At 44.4% G+C, this 24,734-nt stretch overlaps 1 protein-coding gene across 1 annotated transcript in view; it reads left to right on the plus strand.

Annotated features, from left to right (window-relative positions):
- Positions 1 to 24,734, plus strand: part of DEUP1 (deuterosome assembly protein 1) — a 118,789-nt gene that overhangs the window by 18,153 nt on the left and 75,902 nt on the right. Inside the window, exons 4-6 of the mRNA XM_074984034.1 lie at positions 7,920 to 8,054; positions 16,700 to 16,813; positions 20,674 to 20,886. Of these exons, the coding sequence (XP_074840135.1) occupies positions 7,920 to 8,054; positions 16,700 to 16,813; positions 20,674 to 20,886 (462 nt within the window). The remainder of the gene's footprint in view (positions 1 to 7,919; positions 8,055 to 16,699; positions 16,814 to 20,673; positions 20,887 to 24,734) is intronic.

Genomic DNA, 24,734 nt, shown 5'->3' on the forward strand with positions numbered 1-24,734 from the left:
CCCTTGTGCAGTAACACTGGTTCTTCAAGCTGTGTCCCCTTAGGTGTTCCACTACCCTCCCTCATTCCCCAGCTTTGAAGCCTCATGCTTTATTAGCATGGGTAGAAAAGGAACAGAGGGAGCTGCACCATGTTCACACATAATGGACACCAATAGCATGAAGGGACACCGCAGTGCCGGCATGGTAGACACTGCTAGAAAAATCTCTGGTCGCCAGTGCAAGGACAAACCAGCACGCAGAGTAGAGCACCCATAGGGGAACACATCTTGAAGAACCACTGTTACTGCACAAGGTGAGTCTTTTTTTTTCTGAGCACTGTTTATTCAATACCATCATACCGCATCCTGGAAGAGTCCGACATGACCATCATTGAAGCCATTAGCATTCATCAACAACTTCATGGGACTGGTCATGTGGTTCAGATGTCTGATCAGTGCCCTACAAAATAGATTCTGCTTACTGAATTGGAGGAAAGACAGAGGAGTGTTGAGGGCCAGCAGAATTGAAATAAGGACATGCTAAACGCACACATGAAAAAGTCCAGCATCGGGGTCAACACTTAGGAGAACCTTGCCCAAGATTGTCCTCAGTGGAGAACAGTAATCCCTGTGGGGGTGGGGCAATTTGAGAGGTCCTGCCACAGTGCCTACAAGGAGAGTTGGAGAAGAAAATAAAGAGCAACAAAAACTGCCCCGTGCTGATCCAACAACTACCAACACCTGCCTCTTCTGTGATAAGAGCTGTGGCTCCAAAATTGAGCTGATCAGCCATCAAAGGACTCACAAATAGGAGGGTGACATGAAGACATCCTACTCATTGTCAAGCAACCACCAAGATCCCTCCTTAGTCATCTCTTTTCCAACATGAAAAGTCACAATCATTTTAATTTCACTTTAGATGGAAGTGGTTCCATACCCCTAATAATTTTATTGCCCTTTTCTAAACTTTTTCCAAGTCAAATATATCTTTCTGAGATGGACCACCACATCTGCATTCAGTATTCAAGATGTGGGCATACCATAGAGTTACAGGGAGGCAATGTGGTAATATTATCGATTCCTTACTTAATGATTGCTAACAGTCTAATAGATAGGTGAGGCATGGGTTCCCTTTAGAAAAACCATGTTGACTCTTCCCCAAGAAATTACTTTCATCTATGGCTGTGGCCACACTATCACCTCCTTTTGGAGGGGCTATGGTAATGTGGCACTTCAGAATATGCTAATATGCAGCACCTCATTAGCATAATGGCAACTGCATGTGCTTTGAAATTGCCGGTTTCGAAATGCACACCGCCCATGAAGGCAAGGGCCTTTCAAAACAGCCCCCTGATTTTGAAAGCCCCTTCTTCCCATTTGGTTTTGGGAAGAAGGGGCTTTCAAAATGAGGGTAGCCGTTTTGAAAGGCCCCTGGCTACACAGGTAGCATGCATTTTGAAACCAGCAGTTTTGAAGTGTGCATCACCTCTATTATGCTAATGAGTTGCTGCATATTCATTGCTGTGCCTCATTAGCATATTCCAAAGTGCCACATTACTATAGCCCCTCCGAAAGGAGGGGCTAGTGTGGCCACAGCCTATATGTTTGACAAGTCTGTTCTTTACTATACTTTGAACTTAGTTATTTAAGTTAGGTATACTGGCCTGTAATTGCTGGGATCATCTTTGGAGCCCTTTTAAAAAATTAGCATTCTCTTAGCTATCCTCCAGTCATTTTGCACAGATGCTGGTTTAAATCAAAGGTTACAAACTACAGTTAGTGGTTCTGCAATTTTCACATTTGAGTAACTTCTGTGGATACCATCTGGTTCTGATGACTCGTTACTGCTTAGTTTATCAGTTTGTTCCCAAATCCTCCTCTAATAGCACCTCAGTCTGGGAAAGTTCCTCACATTTGTCACCTAAAACAGACTCAGAAGACTCATGAAGACTGATGCAACAAATTCATTTAGTTTCTCTGCAGTGACCTTATCATCCCTGAGTGCTCCTTTAGCACCTTAATCACCCAGTGGCCCCACTGGTTTTTAAGCAGGCTTCCTGCTTCTGTTGTATTTAAAAAATGCTATATGTAGTGGGGTTCAGCTTGCCACCATGGCACCTCCTGCTATTCACTCTAGGAATTAGCTCTGACTTTCAGCTGGGCTCTCTCTCCTGGCTGGTGTTTCACCTGTTGTTGCACATTTCAGGCAAAAGGGACTGGTGACAGGGGGGGTTAGCAAGCAGAGGCACATCCACACAGCCTCTGCAGTGCCAGCACCCACTTCTGCCAGCACTGAACTTTTGCATGGCTATGGTAATGAACTTTGGGAGCACACAAATAAGCAGCCATTTGCAATCCCAAAATCACTTTGCACAGCTCTGCCGACAGCAGCACTGAGCAGAACTCTGTGTAGACCCAGCCAAAATGTGTTTTGTTGACAGAAACTGTCAAAAAAAGAGCTGTGTAGATGCTCCAGAGAGCATAATCTGAGTTTTAAAGATATTTTAGGATATTTTGTGTAAATCAGTTCACTTAGACTTTGTTGACAGAACAGATCAAAAGATCCATCCATGTTTATGTGTAGACATGATCTGTTCACAGAAGCTTTGTCACAAAATCTCTTCTGACAGTAACTTCTGTAGATATCTGCTTCTAGTGTAGATGTAGCCCTTTTTATTTTCACAGAATCATGGGGCTGGAAGGGACCTCAGGATGTCGTCTAGTCCAGCCCCCTGCTTCAAGCAGGATCTACCCCCACTAAGTCATCCCAGCCAGGACCTTGTCAAGCCAGGACTTAAAAACCTCGAGGGATGGAGAATCCACCATCTGCCTAGGCAACGCATTCCAATGCTTCACCACCCTCCTGGTGAAGTAGCTTTTCCTAATATCTGACCTACACCTCTCCCTCTTCAGCTTCAGACCATTACTCCTTGTTCTGCCATCTAGTGTTTTCCCCACTAGGATTTAACTTCCACTTTTTAAGAGTGCCTTTTTGTCCCTCACTGTTTCTGTTGATTCTATTACTATGTTTTGTTTTGTTTTTAATTTGGGGGTTACATGTAAGTTGAGCCTCTTGTATGGTATATTTGCAAAGTTTCAATGCAGCTTGCAAGGATTTCAGTTCTGACACAGTACCTTTTAATCTCTGTTTAACTAACGTCATCATTTTTGTGTTGTTCCCTTTTCTGAAATTAAATGTTATTGTGCTGAGCCTCAATGGTGTTTTCACTGGCAAAGGGATGTTAAATACAATGGCTACAATTACAAAGTGGTGCAGCTATAGTCACCTCGTGGACCATATCCTGTGCTCACGTAGGAGTAAATCAAGTATTGCCTCTCCTCTTGAGGATCGCACAATTAGGTGCTCCAAGAAGCAGTCATTTCAGGTATCAATAAACTTTTCTGTCGAGCACCAGTAGCAACAGTCTCCATCAGGTCAGGGCTGTCAACCTAATTTACAGTCTCAGATCCCTCACTCCCACTGGTTTCTCCAGCACAACCCTCAGTGGTGGCACTGTCAGCATCGCTAGCACTGTCCTGTTTTTTGCCATTTTGTCTGCTTCCACCAGCTCTGTCAGATATATCCTCTGTGTCAGTATCTTCAGGACAGCACCAGGTTTTGCTGCTTTAAAGACCTCCACAAATGGCAATTAGAACTGCTTATCCATTCACTGAAGAGAATTATACCTCTTCTTCAAACTTTGCCATGATAGAACCTATGTTTCCTCCACAGTCTTTCAGGTATCCTTTTAGATCACACTGTTGTGATGCTAGAATCAAGGAGCAAGATTGATAGTTAAAAGAGTGTAATTCCCTTTGGCTTTATTGTGCATCTTGGACTACCCCGAGATTGACAAGACCACTGTTGGATTCTCAGTGCAGAAGGGATTGCATTTTCCCTTTCTGGAGGCTTCAAGAGAGGATCCACCCACTGTCTCACAGTCCTCTCCTTTGCTGGAGTCAACAGAAGAAGAGTCAAGAGAAAAATACCTTGAGGTGACCACCACATTTCAACTTCTTACATGCATAAGGCCATCATAGGGTGAGGGATAGCTTAGTGGTTTGAGTGTTGCCTGCTTACACCCAGGCTTGCAAGTTCAATCTGTAAGGGGGCCATTTAGGGACTGGGGCAAAATAGATTAAAATAAAAAGGCAGGAGCAGGCAACTGGATTTGATAACTTCACAAGGTCCCTTCCAGCTTTGAGATACACATCTCCACAATTATATTAAGGTCAACAAAAATGATTAAGGGTCTGGAGCACAAGACCTATGAGGATAGGCTGAGGGATTTGGGTTTGTTTAGTTTACAGAAGAGAAGAGTTATAGGTGATTTAATAGCAGCCTTCAACTTCCTGTAGGGGAGCTCTAAAAAGGAGGGTGAGCAAATGTTCTCAGTGGTGTCAGATGGCAGAACAAGGACTAATGGTCTGAAGTTGAAGAGGGAGAGGTGAATGTTAGATATTAGGAAAATCTACTTCACCAGGCAGGCAGCGAAGCATTGGAGTGCGTTGCCTAGAGAGGTGGTAGATTCTTCATTCCTTGAAGTTTTTAAGTCCCTGCTGGACAAGGTCCTGGCTGGGATGACTTAGTGGGGGTTGATCCTGCTTGAAGCAGGGGGCTGGACTAGATGACCTCCTGAGGTCCCTTCCAGCCCTGTGATTCTGTGATTCTGTGATCACCCTCCTTTCCATCCCACCTGCAATGGAAGGCTTTAAAAGTGTTTCAGGACCTCATGTCACATCTTTAGGACTGAAGGAGGAGCTTGTGCAAGGCCATTCACACAAGTTTTTTTGATATCTTACAAACTCCTGTCACAAGAAGGGTTACCAGTCATATTAACGAAACCTTTCTGGATTCTATGAAGGACCTCTGGCAGATGTTAGCCTCTGTTCCACTCCTTCCTAAACAAGTGGACAAGTGTTATGAAGTTCCCCAACAGGAATTTGATTATGTCTTCACCACTCCATCCCAGAATCCCTTGTGATTATGGTAGACAACGAGTGTCTGAAGCTGTCTCATCCTAAGGCCCTTCCAAAGGATGAATTTTAAAAGATTGGATTTGTAATGGCTTTCCAGCATTGTCAATTGGTCTATATTATTATGATCCTTCAGATGAAGGTTTTGCATAATCAGACATTATTGTTGAAATACACCTTTAATTGGTAAGCAGATTCCAAATTAGCAGACAAAGTTACATGAAAAATTCAAAGAATAGTTCTTGGCTATGATCTCTGAAAAAACACCTCATTACCTGAACATCGCTTCAAATGGCCATCACTGTGGCGAACACTATCTTGTCTACATTCACACAGGAGGAAGAAAAGTTGCTTACCTGTACAGTAACTGTTGCTCTTCAAGATGTGTTTTGCACGTATACATTCTACAACCCTTCTGCCTTCCCTGCTATTTCAGATATTAGATAGGCAGTGCTGTGAAGGAACAACAACAAGGGCAAATGCTGCCAGTTATGCTCTGTGGTAATTCTTCTGGCAAAAATCTGGATCAAGGGGACTGGACACACTTACACCTACAATGAAATATATATGTGTACTACATACCTTGAAGAACAATAGGTACTGTACCAGTAAGTAACTTGTTTTTTGAGGCGTAGTTTTTGGGGTGTTTTTTCATTCAACTAAATCATCCATATATTATGTCAGATCTAAGTCTTGCTTTACATTCGCACATTTGCTGTTATCTGTCTGGCGTCTCGGGTGGTATCCCATCATCTTAAGTTAAACATGATCTATTTTTTTTCTCCAAATCCTCTCTGCTGCCATCATTTTCTGTTGCTGCTAACAACTTCACTATCCTCACTGTTACTGAGATTCAGAAGTTGGCAGTCATAGATTTATGGATTCCAAGGTTAAAAGAAACTGTTGTGATTATCTAATTTCACCTCCTATGTAAAATAGGCCATAGAACTTTCACATAGTGATAATAATTAATGCAATCTTTCATGACAATTGTGTCCTTGAGTGTATTTCCTTCTACTGCACATCCAGGCCATGAAGAAATCCTGCCTTTTCTCTTTATAATATATTTTTATAAAATCTGACCATTCGTATGCATCTTAGTAGGTAAATTATTTGTCTGCACTCTCAGCATCAATTAGCATAATTTCTTTCTCTCTGATCTAGGGACCAGCTTGCCAAAATTCTCTTTATCATTGCAATCCCTCTTTGAATTTCCTAATTGATTTCTTATGACTTTATATGTATGAGGTGAAAACTTCGTGTTCTGGCTTTTAAAGCCATGCATCACTCTCTTTTGGTGTCAGTTGCTACCTGCTCTTTTTGCTTTCTGCAACCTTTTGAATTCTACCAGGCATGCCAGCCTGGATGCCTCCTTCATTACATTCTTCCTCTCCTGCTTCTGCTTTCTTTTGTGCTTCTTTTCCATTGAACATCCTTCAAATTTATATTCACTAAGTTGCAAATCTCTCTTGGCTCATTGTGTCCTAAAGATAGCCTCGTTGGCCCCTGGGCAAGGTGGGGAGACAGGGGACTCTGCTTTCCCCCCCAGAAGGGGCAGGGTGTTGGGAAGAAGGAGTGAGGCTGGAGCAGCCAACCCTCAGTGCTTCCTGTACTTGGCTCCCTCCCTTGCCCCAGCCTTCATTACTGCCCAGAGTGTGTCGAGCAGAGTTCCAGCAGCTAAAGGGCCCAGGGTTCCTACCACTAACACTGCTGCAGTAGCAGCAGTGGCAGAGAGAGCCAAGGCCTTTTGAATCGCTGGGCTTTGCAACACTTGTTCCCTTTTTTCCCCTCCAACATCTCATCGCCATGCAGGGGTGAGTATAAAGCCTCCTTACCCAGAAGTATCAGTTTCTATACATGCCTAAGATAAGTAGCCACATGGTCAGGTCTTAGTGTAATCCTTTTCTTACCTCATTTGTTCCCATCCCCTCCTTTGTTTACTACCCTTACTTGTGTGTCATACCTAAACTTATATTGTATATTCCCCAGTGTTGAAGCATGACTTTTATTCCGCATGAGGTCTAGCATAATTTTAAGTGCTGAAAAATAATATAATAATATAGGGTATTAATGTTGCGGCCCTACTAGCTGAGATTAATAGTGACTCAGGGCAAAAATTCACTGGAATGTAAACAGTGGCTGTGGGACTGGCAGCTACTACACTCCCAAATTATTTGAAGGAGTTTCTTCAGTAATGCTGGCAAATGTACTGACAGTGGGCATTTTAAGTATGGCTCCATTCTTTACACCTCAACTCCTCCAAGAATCCTCTACCTACTACCTGATTCCCTCCATCTACCCTGTCACCAATGTGTTTCACTGCTTAGCTTAACTTTTTCCATCTTGTACCCAGCATCTGAGTTGTTCTTTGTCCTGTTTGCTACCTCGCTGGTGTTTCAATCCAGAGTCATCCCTTCATTGTAGGCATCAGGATGCAGAGTTAATATTAGTTGGTGCCAGTGATCCCAAGGTAATAGAATCATCGTATCTCTAATGTATCAACAATTTTAATGTTAAAATTAAGCATTTAAATAGCTTAAACTGCTAAATGTCTTCATGAGTAAGTGAATATAAGCCAGTTAATCTGTTATGCTGGTTACTGAAGTACTTGTAAAAATTGTCAACACAAGATGGCACTAAACAAATATAAACCAATTCATATAAACACAGTACCGTAACTGTTTAAAATAAAAGTGCCAAACAAAATTTCATCAGAAAAAGAAAAAACAAGTGTGAAGTAAATCTGTTTTTAACTGGACAGTTAATAAACACTCCAGGTTATATGAAAGCTTAGTCTTGTTCATCTTCAATAATGTATTTTTAGTAACTGGTGATTTGCTAGTAATTCACTGATGAGAATTTTTAAGCTTCACTGCATTTGCCAATTATGACATAAATAAAAGATTACTTGAGATAGAAGAGTGACATGTGTTCTTAATATTTATATTTCCTTTCATTGTTAGTTTTGTAAACTGACGCATAAATATGAAAAACTACAGTTACACCAGATACAACACGATAGAGTTCAAGAAAAAGAAATACATGCAGAAAATCTGGAAGCTTCATTTGAACTGAGCAATTTAAACCAGAAATTGGAAGTAAGTATATTTTGCTATTATAATAGACCTAGCACAGCTTCAGGATTCATACTGTTTTACAGTTTTAGGCTTTAGCTCCCTAAGCATATATAGTGTTCCAAATACAGTATGGAAAGAGTTGTGTGTCGACAGTGTTTTCTGTTCTTCATAGTTGTTAATTTTATTAATGCTGTGTTTAGCTATGTTAATACAGATCAGCCAGCTCATGAATTTAAATTTGTAAGAGACGGTTATTCTGTCCCTAATCATTGTGGGACATATTATTCAATAAGGCACTGTTTCAGGACAATTTCTGCAAGTACAGGTTGGACCTCCTTGATCTGACACTCTTGGGACTTGACTAGTCCCAAGAAATGGAGTTTGCCAGACAGGGGATGGTAATTCTGGCACCTCTGCTGCTGGCCTCTCAGCTCTCCCTGGGGGCCGCCAACTTCCCAGCTGCACTCCCCTCAGGGCCTCCAATGCTGTTGCCAGCTCTGGCCCCTGGCCTGTGCTGCAGGCCCCCCATGCTCCAGTTTTGTTTCCTGGCCCCTAGCTGGACTCTAGGTTGCCAGCTCCCCAGCTTCATTGTAGGCCCCCAGCTTCACTCCTGGCTGGGCTGTGGGATGCTGTCTCCCTGGCTGCAGGACCGAATCTGCTCCTGGATGGGCCCCAGGCCACCAGCTCCCCAGCCTTCGGACCAGCTCCACTGCCAGCCCTGGTTGGGCTCCCTCCCCTGGCTGGGCTCTGACAGATGTTGCTGAATGGGAGAGTCCCGACCAGAAAGGTTCAACCCGTTGGGATAAGTTCTTGAGTTTTCATGTTATGGTCACTATTAATTAGTTTTAATAGATTTCAAGACTAGAGGAGACCATTCTGATTATCTAGTCTAACTTCTTGTATAATACAGAGTATAGGATTAACTCCTCCTACCTACAGAGGATTGTTCCGATCTGATAGAACACATCACCAGCTATCTAATAAAAGTGTGATTATCCCTTTCGCACGGAAAAGCCCACACTATTATAAAATCTCTCAAGCCTTGGAGCCCATCAGAGTGGTTAACATTTGTTACTACTAGAGTAATGCATGATTTATATAGCCACCCAGGGCTAAATATATCTCTTAGAACCTGCTAATCTGAGAATGACCTTATCCAAGGTTTGAACATGAATATAATGCAATACAGTGCTACCAGCTAGTAAATTATGCAATATGAAAAATGAATGCTTGAAATGTGTTTCACATAGTCTAGTTTTAAAAAAAATAATTACTGCATTGAAAATCTATTAAAGCTCAGCAATACTTTAGCAGGGCCTTGAACCTGCTGTCATCACTTGGTAGTCAGTTGAATTTAATTGTGTCTGATGTTGCAAAGAAGAAAATAAAAATTGTTTATATTTGCTCTGAATTCAGAAACAGACAGTAGTAAAAGTATAGAAAATTATGATCAATCAGCTTCATAGGGTATAGATGCCGAAAATGATGTTCAAAATCAGTAAATTACAGTTAGGAAAACTTAGTCCATCTAGGTCTCTGGAACCTACATTTCCATTTGGAAAAATGAAATTCATAATCTGAGTTTTAAAGATGTTTTAGGATTTTTTGTGTAAGTCAGTTCATTCTGATTCTTTATGCAGACTGAAAAAGCAACAATCTGCATTGGCTATGGAGCATTACTAATTATTTTTTGAGTATAAGCTTCAAAGTCTTATTGTGAATACTTAAATTCTAATAACTTTAAATAACTAGCTATAATACACTCAGCTCCATTACAGAAATATAAAATTAAAATTAAATTATTAATTATTATAGTAAACTCTTTCATATCTGCGAGCCCCAGGATCTGGAGCTTGCTGGCTATTCCAGTATGCTCTGGGTGGGGTGCCATGCTGTGCCAGGATTCACTCTGGGCAGTAAGTGCATGGCACAAGCCACTCTGGATGGGGCACTGCACTGAGTGCCCTGGATGGGGCACCTTGCCACACAGGGAGCTGTTCTGGCTGGCTCATGCATGGCTGCTAGTCGCTCTGGGTGGGGCACTGCACGGGAATCCTCTGTGAGTGGCTTGCTCATGCCTGTGAGCAGCTCTGGCCAGTTTGTGCCTAGCTGTGCCACAAGCCACTCTGGGCAGAGCACCATGTGGGGAGCCACTCTGGGCAATTTGCACATGGTTGCATCCCGTGCTTCTATGGGCAGGGCACCATGCTGAGTGGTGACCCTCTCTTGTTGGCAGACACTGGGCAGGAGAATGGAGAAGCTGTTGGCCTCTCACACATGGGACGGAATGATGGTTAATTCAGAAGTCTGGTTATTTGAGTACCAGTTAAAATAGTGATTACTGTATTATTAGTTTTTCTTCCTACTCCTTAAAAGAACTCAAACTCCCCATTACCTGCATGAACAGGAGAAGTGGGAGGGAGGCCAAGACAAGACTCGTTTTCCCCTTAGCTGCCTTTACATATTCTTAAGAAAAAATATAATTCCAGCACTGCAGTTGTTCATGAGTGTATCTACATGTGCACGTTATTTCAAAAAGACAGTCCCCCTTTCAAAAGAACAGAGGGAGCGTCTACACATGCCATACACTCTTTCGATTGTAAACTGAGGAACGCAACCTAGACATCAATACAAACCCTGATCCCATAGGGGGAAAAGTGACCCCCATCAAAAAACTATGTCCAAAGAAGTTATGTGTAGACACTCCACGACCAGCTCGTTCAAAAGAGGAGTCATCCATGGTGGCACCGAGCTGGATCACGGAGATGCCCTGCCCTGCAGCAGCGGGGCTCTATGATCTGCGCATCTGGCTGCTCTTAAGGCCACATGGACCCAGAAATCCTGTGGCAGGAAGCTGAGAGCAGGTGAACTGCAACTGCATGAGCTGCCAACAGCACAACTGCTCAGCCACCCCCGGAAAAAAAAGGAGCAAAATGGTCAGTGCCTGGCAGCCTCTGGAGCCCCAAGGCCCCCACTCAGAGCCCCAGGGCCCCCACTCAGACTCCTCACAGGGTTCCCAAGCATCTGCCCTAGAGAAGAGGAAAAGGGTCCCCTTCTGGATGGAGCCTGAACTCTGAGACCACCTAGGTCTCTGGAAAGAAGAGGAAATCCTCCGGGAGATAGGGGTCAAGCAGAGGAACACCACAGCCTTTGCCCGCCTGGCCTGGGGACTGACCAGCCATGGCCACCTGGAGTGGACCCAAGATCAAGTCCAAAGCAAAGTAAGAGTTCCAGCAGGGCTACGCCTGGGTCTGGGATGAGGCTGGGTGCTCAGGGGCAGGTTCCACCTCCTGCCCCTACTACAGGGAGCTCTGTACCATTGTGGGGCCCCAGGACAGCTCCCTGCCTCCAGTGGTCCTGGACTCGTCTTCAGACCAGCCCGATCCAGAGGGCCTCGAGGAACTAGGACCAGCCAGCCCGAGCCAAGGGCAGACACAGCCCAGGACTAGTCCCGTGAGGAAGGCGACCTCATCATAAATGCCCCTTTGCAGTCATCCAGCCAGGCCATGGGGAGCCAGGCATCACCACAGGTCATCGATGGACCCCCCTGGTAAGTGCACAACGGGGCTGGCACCCCGGCTGGCAGGGCGGGGGTGGCACAGTTGCCAGTGGGCCATGCACGGGCCTGGGGCCAAATGCCTGTGCCAGCTGTGGCCCACAGCATGCCCCTGTCACCCGCCCACCCACACTACCCAGTACCCAAACCCATGGACAGCTCCAGGCACCCAGATGCACAGTGGGACATACGAGGGGCCAGCCCACACCCGGAGATGGTCCCACTATGGGGGAACCCCTGTGTGCCCCTGACGCCACATGGAAGCTGCTCCCATCACTCCTGGGAGATGGGCCCCAGGGAGGATGGGGGGATGGGTTTCCAGGGGGGATGGCGTACTGTGGGGAAGGGCTCCTGGTTGGGGACTGACACACCATCTGTCTCCCCTTCCAGCTGAAGCAACTGAGGGCCCGCACAGCCCATCAGCCTTGGTGGTCCTGGAGAGCCCCCTGGAGGTGGCAGACAGTGGCATCGATGCACCATGCCCACAGCCGGATACTGCAGTGGTGCATGGAGGAAGACACTGCGAGTCCCTTCCAGGCCAAGCTGGCTGAGCAGTGGCTCTGGTTAGAAGAGGCCGACCTGGCACAGCAGAGAGAGGTGTGGGACTGGCTGATGTCCTGCTTGGAGGGTATTCATGGGACCCTGCAGGAGCACATGGACACTGTAGCAAGGGTCCGGGCCCTCCGTGCAGTGCCCCCCACCAGCCACACCCGCAAACCTCCCAAAGAGGCCCCCGAAAGGGCCCCCGCCCACCCCACGCCCCCTGAAGAGGCTCTCCCACTGACATCCAGGGAACTATAGACCAGTCAGCCTTACCTCAGTACCTGGAAAAAAAATGGAAGGGATCCTCAAGGAATCCATTTTGGAGCACTTGGAAGATGGGAAAGTGATCAAAAGTAGTTAACATGGATTCACTAAGGGCAAGTCGTGCCTGACCAATCTGATTAGCTTCTATGAGGAGGTAACAGGCTCTGTGGACATGGGGAAGTCAGTGGATGTGATATAACTTGACTTCAGTAAAGCTTTTGATAAGGTCTCCCACAACATTCTTGTCCATAAGTTAAGGAAATATGGATTGGATACATGGACTGTAAGAAGCATAGAAAGCTGGCTTGACAGTCGGACCCAAGGGGTAGCGGTCAATGGCTCCATATCTGTATGGTGGTCAGTTTCGAGTGCCCCAAGGCTTGGATCTGGGGCCAGTGTTGTTCAACATCTCTATTAATACATTGGATGAGGGCCTGGATTGTGCCCTCAGCAAGTTTCCAGATCACACCAAGCTAGGGGGAGAAGTAGATACATTGGAGAGTAGAGATAGGATCCAGAATGACCTGGATAAAGTGAAAGATTGGGCCAAAAGAAATCTGATGTAGTTCAGCAAGAAGTGTAGAGTCCTGCACTTGGGACAGAAGAATCCCAAACATTGTTATAGGCTGAGAACCAACTAGCTAAGTAGCAGTACAGCAAAAAGAGACCTAGGGGTTATAGTGGGTGAAAGACAGGATATGAGTAAACAGTGTGCCCATGTAGTCAAGAAGGGCAATGGCATATTGGGGTGCATTAGAAGGAGCATTTTGAGCAGATCTAGACAGGTGGTTGTTAGCCCTCTATTTGGGACTGGTGAGGCCACATCTGGAGTATTATGTCCATTTTTGGGCCCCCCCAGTGTAGAAAGGATGTGGATGTGCTGGAGCAGGTTCAGCAGAGGGCAACTAAAATGATTCAGGGGCTGGAGCACATGACCTATGAGGAGAGATTGAGGGATTTGGGTTTATTTAGTTTGCAGAAGAGAAGACTAAGGGTTGATTTAATAGCAGTCTTGAATTTCCTGATGGGGTGCTCTAAAAGGGATGGAGAGAAACTGTTCTCAGTGGTGACAGACAACAGAACAAGGGGTAATGGTCTGAAGTTACAGAAGGAGAAGAGTAGGTTGGATATTAGGAAACTACTTCACCAGGAGGGTGGTGAAGCACTGGAACGCGTTGCCTAAGGTAGTAGTGGAATCTCTGTCTCTAGAGGATTTTAAGTCCCAACTTGACATAGTCATGTTTGGGATGACTTAGTTGGGGTTGATCTTGCTTGGGGCAGGGGGCTGGACTCAATGACCTCTTGAGGTCCCTTGCAGCTTTATGATTCTATGATCCCCCCACGTCTCTTACCTTCCAGTGCTCTCCACTCCATCCCAGCCCGCTACAGAGCTCACATTTGGCGGGGGGGAAGGGGATCCTGGGGCCAACCAGGTTCTTGATCCTCAACCTCCATCCCCAAGTGACCCTCCCAGTTCAGGTCCCTTCCTGCACCCCTCCTAGTTCAGACCCCTCCCCGCCCCACAATGTACATGGCTGGCCCTGCACTCCTTATTGTAAATAGTTGCATGTTTGCACAGGCATTGGGTTGTGTTCAATGGTTATAAAGGTTTATTGCACCAATGCCTGTGTTCCATGGTCTTGTGGGGGGGAAGTGCTGGTGCGGTGGTGGTGGTGCATGTGGTTGGGGGAGTGGATGTGTGGGGGGGATGGTGAGGGTTGGGTCTTAGGGGGGTCAGTATGGCCCAGGGGCAAGGCGCACCCAGAGGACCTCCCAGATCCAGACCCCATTGTGATCCACCTGGCAACTGGTGACAGCAGCAGGCTGCTTGAACCCTGCAGTGGCCACAGCCACCCGCCCCTGGATGTAGGTGCCCACCTTGCCCTTCATGATGTTGTGGAGGGCGCAGCAGGGACACACCACCTGTGGGACATTGCGCACCCCAACCTCAAGGCAGGCGAGGAGGCACTACCACCGCCGCTTGAGGTGCCCAAAGGTCCACTCAACCACATGCTGGTTGAGGCAGGTGTTGAAGGCCTCCCGGCTGGGGTCACAGTGGCTGGTATAGGGCCATATCAGCCATGGCAGTAGGGGGTATGCTGCATAAGTGACCATGCAGAGTGGCATGGAGGTGTCCCCACCTGGCATCTCCTGCTGAGCAATGAAGGTGCCAGCCTCCATATGCTAGCACAGGCTGGAATTGCAGAAGACCCTGACCTCATGGGTATGCCCCGCCCCAGCCCATGTAGATGTCCATCAACCAGCCTTTGTGATCCACCAGGGCCTGGAGGACTACTGATTAATAGCCTTTCCAGTTGATATAGTGTCCAGCGCTGTGTGGCAGGGTGCAGATGGGGATGTACGTCCCATCCAGGGTACCGAAGCAGTTCGGGAACCCCAGCCTGGAAAAACACCTGATGATGGCATCCAGGTTCCCGACACAGATGACCTGATGCAGGAGCATCACAGACAACCTACATGGGAGGGAGACCATGCGCTTTCGTGAGGGTGCAGCATGGTGTTCCCAGCCAGTGTCTTCCCCCATGCCCCCTCACAGCTAGCAGCTCCCAGGGGTCCCTGTGCCCCCCAGCCAGCAACCCCTGGGAGGTCCCTATGCCCCCTCCTGGCCTGCAGCCCACAGGGGCCCTCAGGCCCAGGGACCCCCCTCTCCCCCTCGGTGCTGGGGGGGGGTGTCCTGGGCCCAGCTTACCTCCATGAGGACCGCTCCGACGGTGGCCTTGTCCACCCCAAACTGGTGCCCCACTGAGTGGCAGGAGTCTGGGGTGGCCAGTTTCCATATCACAATCGCAACCTGCTTCTTGAGGGGAAGTGTGGGCCACAGGGTGGTGTCCTGGTGCCTCAGTGTGGGTTCTAGCCAGTGGCATAGCTCATGGAAGGTGTCCCCCAGCTCATGCAAAAGTTCCACAGCCATGTGGCATTGTCCCATTGCCGCAGCACCAGTCGCTCCCACCAGTCTGAACTGCTGGGATGGCACCATGGGTGCCGGGGTGCCAGGGGATGGGGTGTAGGCTGGGAGGATCCACATCCCTTGGGGGCCACTCTGCCTCCCATGGAGGAGGTGGGGGGCCATGGTGACTGTGCAGATGAGGTGGGCAATGGTGGCCACAATGAGTGTGTCCAGTGTCAGAAGCAGGGTGTCGTTGGCCATGGTGCTGCTGCGCTGGAGTCTGTGTCACTAATGGCAGCTTGGCAGGCCTCAGTTTGTGTAGGGTGGGAAGAGTTGGGGGCGGGCTTTAAGGAAGCTGCTGGCTGCGGGCCTTGGAAGGGCTTGACAGCTAAGCAATGTTGTCCATGGCATCTCCGCCTCCCTTCTTTTGAAAGAGAGCTCGTAGCCGTGTGGACGCTCCCTTTCGAAACAATGGGATGGTTTGTTGAGAGAGGGGATTGGACCTGCAATCCGCTTTTGCTGTGTAGTCATACACTTTCTGACACTGGGATTGCGATTCCTGGCTTTTGATTTTTCCCTTTTGACAGTGGGCTGTCATGTAGACAGCCCATATGAACACCAAGAACCTGACTTACTTCTGCATGATTTTATTTGTACTGGTATAACAATGAAATCCAAAGAATTACACTTTATAAAATTGCAGTTACATAGTGATGAATCAGACCTGTAAGATCTACAACAATTGAAGAAATATGAAACTTTAAACATGTTTCTAACACTTTACTTCAGTTAAGCTGTGTCTAAACTAGTCTCTTCCTTTCAGAAGGGGCAAGGCAACGAGTGAGGTCGGAAGGTGAAAGGACCCCCGCCCAGTTTTAAAAGCCCCTTCTTCCTAACACCAGATAGGAAGAAGGGGCTTTCAAAGACTGGAGGGTCCTTTTGAATGGCCCTGTCTCCACAGGCGGCGCGTGATTCAAAAGCAGCACTTCCTATTCGCCACAGCCGCCATTATGCTAAGAAGGTGCTGCATATTCATGGTGGCGCCTCATTAGCTTCTTCTGACCTCGGTCATTATCATGCCCCTTCTGAAAGGAAGGGGCTAGTGTAGACATAGCTTTACTGTGCATATTATTCAGCCTGCAGAGGTTAAGAACTTTTTTCCAAGAGCGGGAATTTTCTTTTGTTGGAAAAAAATTAAAAACCTTTTTTTCAGATTTGCCGCCTTCTTTCCACAGATTCAATTGTCCCTTGTTGTTAAGATTGAATATATATTAATTACACATGTTACTTTTCATAGGACAATAAATAATCTAAGCATTCATTATTATGGGTGTACTAGAGCAATTAAGAGAAAAAATATTTCAAGGCATAGTGAGCATGTGTTGTTTCTTTCAGGAATTTAAAACAAAATCAAGAGAATGGGACCAGAAGGAGACACTATATCAAAACCATCTAATTTCTTTAGATGCTCAACAAAAATTACTGTCTGAAAAGTGTAATTTATTTCAGGTAAAATTCCTACCTTCTTGTTTTAGGAAAAAAAATATTGAACAAACTAACCTAAAGAGCTGGTTTAATTAAAATATTAGCAGGTGTTTGGAGCAGTTTTGTAGCCATGTTGGTATCTGGGTGTTACAGAGACAAGTTAGATCAGGTGATAGCTTTTTTTGGATTAATTTCCATTTACAAAAAGGGTCAGCTACATATGCGTATCAGAAATGCAGAATATTTCATCCTGTGTACAAAGTGCACTAATAGTAACTATGTGGGTGAAATGAGACTGTGCACTCAAATGAACTCACACAGAAATCATGATAAAAGTCACAAGTACTGTATTGCCCCTCAGTGGCATTTTTTCAGAAAACAATCATTCTATACATCACAAATCCTCAATGAAATCCTCATCACCTTAAAAAGGTGATCCTGGGAGCTTGAATTCATAACTGTATTAGATGTTAAAATCATGGACTCAGTAATGACACTGATATTTGTCTCATTAAAAAAATCTATAACCTACTAACTTCCTTTCTTCAATGACTGCAGAGTTATTAACTCCCCACTTCACCTTGAATGGTCTCTTACATGTTAACTCTTTATGTCAAACAATTTGTACCACCTTGTATTTAGTTGTGACACTCAGAGTTCTTCATTAGATCTGTGAAAGTTACTCAGTGTAAGTTTGTTTGTATCTCCAAGAGAAATTGGTTCAAATGGAGAAGTTACCTCACCCATCATGTTTCTCTAAAACACCGCAAAATTTATAAAACAGTGAGAATTCCTGTGGCACCTTATAGACTAACAAATTTATTGGAGCATAAGCTTTCATGAGCAAAGACCGCTTCTGACAAGACTTCTTACTGTTTTTGTGGATACATTGTACACAGCTACCCCTCTGATACCTGCAAAATTTATAGTAACTCTAAAGAAGAATGAATATGCATAAATTGCATAGCCACAAGAATCCTCTCTGAAATGATACTTTATACTTGGAGTACTTATTGTTTAAGTTTTTCCTGCTTACTGAAAGTAGAAAAGTAAATAAAAAGCATGATGCATGGAGGGTATTCTTCATTTTTTTGTTTAGCTGACATCTCTTCTGTGCTGTTTAGTAATACACAGTTGATTAGGATGTTCCATGCTGCAAGAAAAATTGCAAAATAAATACTGCAAACTATTAGTGTTCATTCAATAATTGTCTACATTGACCTCTACTCATGAGAACACTGTAGCCACAGAATGCAAGTTCAAAAATCTTCTAGAAAGTAATGTTTGATGTGACCGCTCATCCTTTTGTACTTGCACTGATTTCTGGGATTATAACAGTTGAAGTGTCTTGAGATACTGTCCAGTCCTGTTGACCACCCAAGATTCAGGAAGTTGTCCTCTGTGCTCTTCTAATTGGCTTTGGGGGTTGCTGGTCAGTTACTTGGTCAGTCAGTTTTTAATTTTTTAATCCACTTTAATCCAATTATTCAACCAGAAAAGCCTTCTTGCCTAATGATTGGCTCCATGCTATTAGTCTTGAGGAGAAACTTGTCTGGGGACAGCAGCTGTGGTGGACTGTTCCCTGTCAGGACCCCTCTGAGAGATGGAAATAGTTTACATTTCTTTGTGTTAATTTTGAACTTTGGGATCCAAAAGGTAGAGCAGTTATGTGATCTAACTGGAGGGCTAACTCACCTGGAAGGTACCGAAAGCTGGATAAATACACTCATCCCTCGCTATACAAGCACAATGGGTTCCCAACTTTCTGCTCGTAGGCAAAAACTCATAAGGGGGATACTAAATTCCTATTAAATTACATGTTAAAGTCTCTGATTAGTTACTAGGGCTCCTAACTTGGGAAAGGAGTGGCAGCAGGTGGCGCTGCTTTTGAAAGATGAGTGAATGTTGGGTTGGGATGGTTAAAGGATGGGGGTAGTTTGGGGCTGTGAGGGAGGGAGGGAGGGTTAAAATCTGGTGTTGGGGGTTTCAGGCTGCCATGGTTTGAGGCCATGGAGGGAGTCAGGCAGCAGGGGTTTCAGGCTGCAGGACTGGTAAGGGGGTCTGGCTGCTGCAGTTTGGGGCCCTGGGGGTGGGGCAGTCAGGCTGTGGGGGGTACAGTTGGTAGTGGGGCCAGCAGGGGTGTCAGGCTGCAGGGCCACAGGGGGGGTACAGGCAGCAGGGGGTTCAGGCTGTGGGGCCGGTAAGGGGTCTGGCTGCTGCGGTTTGGGGAGGGTGGGGATCAGGCTGAAGGGCAGGTCAGGTGGCAGGGGGGTCTGGCTGTGGGCTGATAAGGGGATTTGGCTGCTGCAGTTTGGGACTGGGGGGGCAAGCAGACTATGGGGGTTGGAGCTGCCAGGAGACTTTCATATTAGTAGGGGGTGTTCACTCATCGAGTGAACTAACGGGGGTATGTGTGTCCCTCATTTAAGTGAGTACTCGTAAATAAATTACTTATTTAAGGAGGGATGAGTATATATGGAGATACACATCTCATAGGGCTGGAAGGGACCTTGGGAGGTCATCAAGTCGAGTCCCCTACCCTCTTGATAGGATCAAGCACCATCCTTTTTTTTTTTTTTTAATATATATTTGCCCCAGATCCCCAGGGATCAAACCTCACAGCCCTGGAGTTATTCGGCTGATGCTCAAACAATTGAGCTATCCTTCTCCATTAAAGCCTTGAAAGAAACAGAGGATGAGTCAATGCTGCACCAGTCCATCCCATAAATGTACATACTGGCATTGCATTTGGCCACAGGCATTTAGGTACCTAAATACTTTTATTGATCTAGCACTTGGTATAATATGAGAATAAAATTATGAGTCAATTTACCTCATATTACATGGATGTTGAGCCAACAAAAGATTTCAGAACATAAAAACTAGGACCTATGGCAGTCTATAGAATGCCTTGTCACTGCCTCCATCAATGAAGTATGCTACTTGTAGCTTTGTATAATTTTTTATGTAGCTTTGCTCTTTCAAGTGAGCCCTAAACCGGATGCTCAATTTGAAGGAGCAGCCCTGATGCCATTTTTCAGCTAATTCAAACCCATCTTCTTGTGCTTGTTATATCCCAGGAGTGGGGATCCACAAAGATAATTCTTGAAACAGCAAAAGTTTCTACTATAATTATTTGATTTTCCAAGTTGACTCTGGATCCAATAAACATTACCCACCTTCCCCAACAATCAGATTTAGGATTCCTTAATTAGTAAAAGGAATTACAGATTGGTTGGAAGCTAGTCTTGTTATCCCCTCGACTCAGATCCCTGTGTAGCAGTGCTTTCTTGAAGATTCTGAAGGTACGATTAATACTTGAGTGGAACCAGGTAGGCAGTCATCTCAGAGAACCACAGTTACTATGTAACTAGCTGTTTCTTTCAATATAGATTTTGTGGTGTTACCTTAAAACTCAAGGGTAAATTTCTACCCTCAAATGCACATGTGCCGCTCTTACTAAGGTCAGTGTATTGGAGGACAAACCTGTCCTCAAGTAATCATTTTTCTGTAGCTGCATGGTCCAAATATATCATTACATTCACCTTCTCATTTACTCACATTTTGACTTGTATCTAGGGAAATAGGCACAAAAATGAAAAACTTTGAGAAATTCTGCAAACTTACATTTTCTAAGTTTCAATCACATTCTTCCACTGGGGACAAGGACTTTGAGGTCCAACGAAAGCAAGAGTAAAACATCCCTTGTCCCTTGGAGAAACAGCAAGGAAATTCTCCAGCATGCAGCAGACTGTGTGGTTCTCTGTCCAACTCCCATTGTAGTTAATGAAAAGACCGCTATTGATTTTAATGGTATGCAAATTAGACCAGAGGGATGACCTATAGTTCTTGAATTTCACTGAAAAATGTTCATTGTTTTATAGATACAGACACAGAATTATCGGTACCAAATCAGCAGTAAGAAACAGAAGCAGGAAGATGCAGCTACTTCCAGACAATCCAAAGTTGAGGGGGATGAGTTCATTATTGAAAAATTAAAGTCAACTGTGAATGAAATAGCAATAAACAGGAACAAGTTACAAGAGGAAAATCTACAACTTCAACAGGAACTAAAATTGTGCCAAACACAGTGCCAGGTAATGATTAATAACAATATTCCTTCTGTATAATTATAGTGGAATGAAGCTAAAGGAGTAAATATTGAAACATTAATTATTTAGGAATACATTTTCAAAACCCCTTTGGAACACTCACATGGATGATAGTTATATAAAGAGCATTCTTTACAAAACCATCATGTGCTGCCAGATGTGCCATCTTTGGAATGAGACACAAGAGAAAACAAAAATATTTTGATATGCAGTACTGTCATTCATTTTATTCTTGTCTAACTATGTTTTATACCTCATGTTTTTCACTGTACACTTCACAACAGAATCCCAGTTTCATTCATTGTGTCTTGTGTGTCAATATGGCTTTCATGAATTTTGTTTGTTTGGCTTATGTGGAATAGTACATGAATTGCTATAATATTGTATCTAAGTGTCTAGAAGAAATTGTATGGCAATATATTTTGTTATGGGCAGAAGTGGTAGCGCAACCTGTTACTAGAGGTGCACACCTCCTTTGAAGCCTGTTAAAATTACAGTAGCCTATCCCCTGTTTTTTGTGGGCTACAGTGCTCTCTAAAATCTCTGCAATTCTATATACTGCAGGCCCATCTGCAACATACCCTGCTTTCTATCATCTACCTTCCATGCCAAAACTTGTGAAGGTGTCCTCATATGTCTGTTTTATTTGTATCTTCTTTAATTCTTCTTTTACTAGGGTAAAAGAAGTGCTTCAGTTCAGTGTGGTTTTTTGATAGGTGTGCTGGCTATGTGTGGGCAAACTACCTTCATTTCCTTCTCAGTCACTGAGGCCTCAGAGTCCTTAGCAAGCCCTCTTTGGAGCTGCTTAAGCTTGCCTTTTAGTTTCAGTTAGTTGTAGTGTTTTCTTCAATTTAGTGTTTATTTTCTTTATTCTTGAGAGTCTTTACTTATTTCCCTTGATCATCCTCTCACCCTCTCCTCCTCCAAGGTCTCCCTCCATTTGAGGAGATATGCCAGGATCATCAGGATTCAAGCATGTGTGACATTTATGTCATGTATTTGCAAATGTGCTCATTAAATAATTTTGCATGTATGCAAATTATTTAAAAATAGACAAACTTCTGCTTCATGTCTAAACAACACTAAACTTGGCAAGTGGTGGGAAGGTGGGTGCTTGAATGATAAATGGGTACTGTACTAGGGATACCTTGGTGAGTAGATAAGCTGAGTTGTGGGATGGTCTGGGGGCTGTTGAAGGGGCTGTGTGAGTGAAGGTGGCCTAGAAATTCTGGGCCATATTTGAAGATTATAGGGCCATTTGGGCAGAATATGAGTTTGACTATGGGACTTTAGGGAGGCTGAGTGAAGCTGGGTTTGTAGGAGTGCCCAAAAAGAAAACAGCAGTAAAGTCGCTGCATGAAGGAAGTTGTGTGGGTCGTTTTAGGAAGATATGTTTCTGGGGGAAATTAGGGGGTGGCAGTAGGATGTTAAGGGGAGGTATCTGGAAGAAAGAAGGGAATAGCTGCGGAGGGCATTTTGGGAAAGATGGGATGAGCTAGGTGGGATGAGGGAGGGCTTGAGGAATAGCTTGGGCCTATACAGCATGAGGGAGAGAAGCAAAGTGGATGAGGGGTATAGCTGATCACTTTGGGTTGCCTGGGGCTTCTATTGGACCCCTACCACCTTCTGTCCTTATCTCCACTGATAGTCTGCTCCTCCTGGCTGCTTTTCCCCACTTCGGGAATAGAGGAGCCACAGCAGCCAAAAAAGAGATCTCGGAGTCAATGTGGGTAGTTCTTTGAAAACATCTATTCAGTGTACAATGACAGCCAAAAATCTAACAGAATGCTAGGAACAATTAGCAAAGGAATAGATAATAAGGCAACAGATATCATAATGCTGCTATATGAATCCATGGTATGCTCATATCTTGAATACTGCATGCAGTTCTGGTCACTCATTTCAAAAGATATGTTAGAATTGGAAAAGGAACAGAGAAGGGCAAAAAACATGGTTAAGGATTTGGAACAATTTCCATATGAGGAGAAATTAAAGACCGGGATTAAGCAGGGATATGTTTGTGGTCTATAAAATCATGAATGGTGCAGAGAAAGTGAATAATCATGTGTTATTTATCTCTTCACAAAACACATGAACTAGGGGGTCACTTACTGAAATCAATATATAGCAGGTTTAAAATGAATGAAAGTCCTTCTTCCCACAATACACAATCAACCCATGGAACTCATTGCCAGGGAATGTTGGAAATTCCAAAAGTATAACTGGTTTCAGAAAAGGATTAGATAAGTTAACAGAGACAAATCCATCTATGACTCTTAGCCAAGATGATCAGGGATGCAACCCCATGCTCTGGGTTTCCCTAAGATTCTGACTCCCAGATTCTGGGACTAGATGACAGAAGATGGATCACTTGATAATTGCCCCATTCTTTTCATACTGTTAAAGCATCTGGCATTGTCCATTGTTGGGAGATGGGATACTGGACTAGAGGGACCATTGGTCAGAGTCTTCATGGTCTTTAACAATCATAAGACATGATTAAAGGTCATTCCTGCAATCTGGTGAACTCATTCTGAACTGTGAGCTGGGAGTACTTGAGATATTGTCTGTATGTGTACGTGACAGTTTGCAGGTCTGCATAGTCCAGCTGGTGTAGTGAATTTACTAGTGATAATGAATTTACATGACAAATCAGTCACACATACATCTAACAAATCTGAACAGATACAGGGAAAAATTAGGAGTAAAGTTGGTCAGAAGTTTTGGAAAGTACCAATTTGTCAAAACTTTAAGTGTTAAAGTGAAAAGTGTTGAATTTGACTAATTATTTAACTAAGAAAATTTCAGAAAAATAGCGTTCTGAAATTGTCTGATGTTTTTTCGATATTTCCAGTGCAAAAAAGTGCACTTTTCCCATCTGAAATATCTTTTTGTTTTGAAATTTAAGCTAATTAATATTAAAAATTTAAATTATTTAAAATATCTTGTTAATTACCTGAGCCATTTTTTTAATTTTTCAATTTCCTTTCTTCCCACCACAACTCCCACCTCCCCCAGTCTAGTTAAGACACGTAGTGAACACATGAAGCGCTTCATGAGAAAAACTGCTGGCTTGCTAAAGGTTTAAACATAGATGCATTCTGGATTCTCTGATTTGTAAGCCCTAATGCTGTTGTTACTAATTAATATCCATTCCTGCTCAATGCCAAACCAAGAGTTATATGATTATACAATATAGTAATAAGAATCTCTTAAGTTTGTTTCCACTTACTATCGCTTCACAAGGAGCTGACAGGATTCTGGAATCCAACTCTTTGCTGCCTGTTTGGAAGCATTTTATGCAGGGAATGTAGCTGAAAAGCATGCAGCCAAACTGGAAGGCCTTGCTGAATTACTGAGCTGTAGTAAATATTTGACAATGCATTCATACATTAGGAGTTCATTAAAGTTCATTTTTACTTGGAAACACTCTGAGATTCACATCAGTGTTTAACTAAAGCATTTAATCCTTTAAACAAAGGGCCTGTCCAGTGGTGGAATTGTTGCACAATGCTTTGAAATGCTAGAGATACAATTCACAATTTAAACTTGGTCTACCTTTCTCAAGCCCACAAAGGCTGTGAGACTTGAGTCAGTATGCCCACCTCGTGCAGGAGGAAGAGAGTGCTTCTCATTACTCTTCAGCAACCCTTTCAGGCAAAGATAACCACAGTCCTCTTTGGTTAGAAGAAAGGTTACTCCAATCTGTGACAAGTATCAGAGAGGTAGACAAGTTAGTCTGTATCTTCAAAAACAACAAAAAGTCCCGGGGCACCTTAAAGTCTAACAGATATTTTGGAGCATAAGCTTTCATGGGCAAAGACCCGCTTCGT

Source organism: Carettochelys insculpta, chromosome 1, assembly GCF_033958435.1.
Source record: "Carettochelys insculpta isolate YL-2023 chromosome 1, ASM3395843v1, whole genome shotgun sequence".
NCBI lineage: Eukaryota > Metazoa > Chordata > Testudines > Carettochelyidae > Carettochelys > Carettochelys insculpta.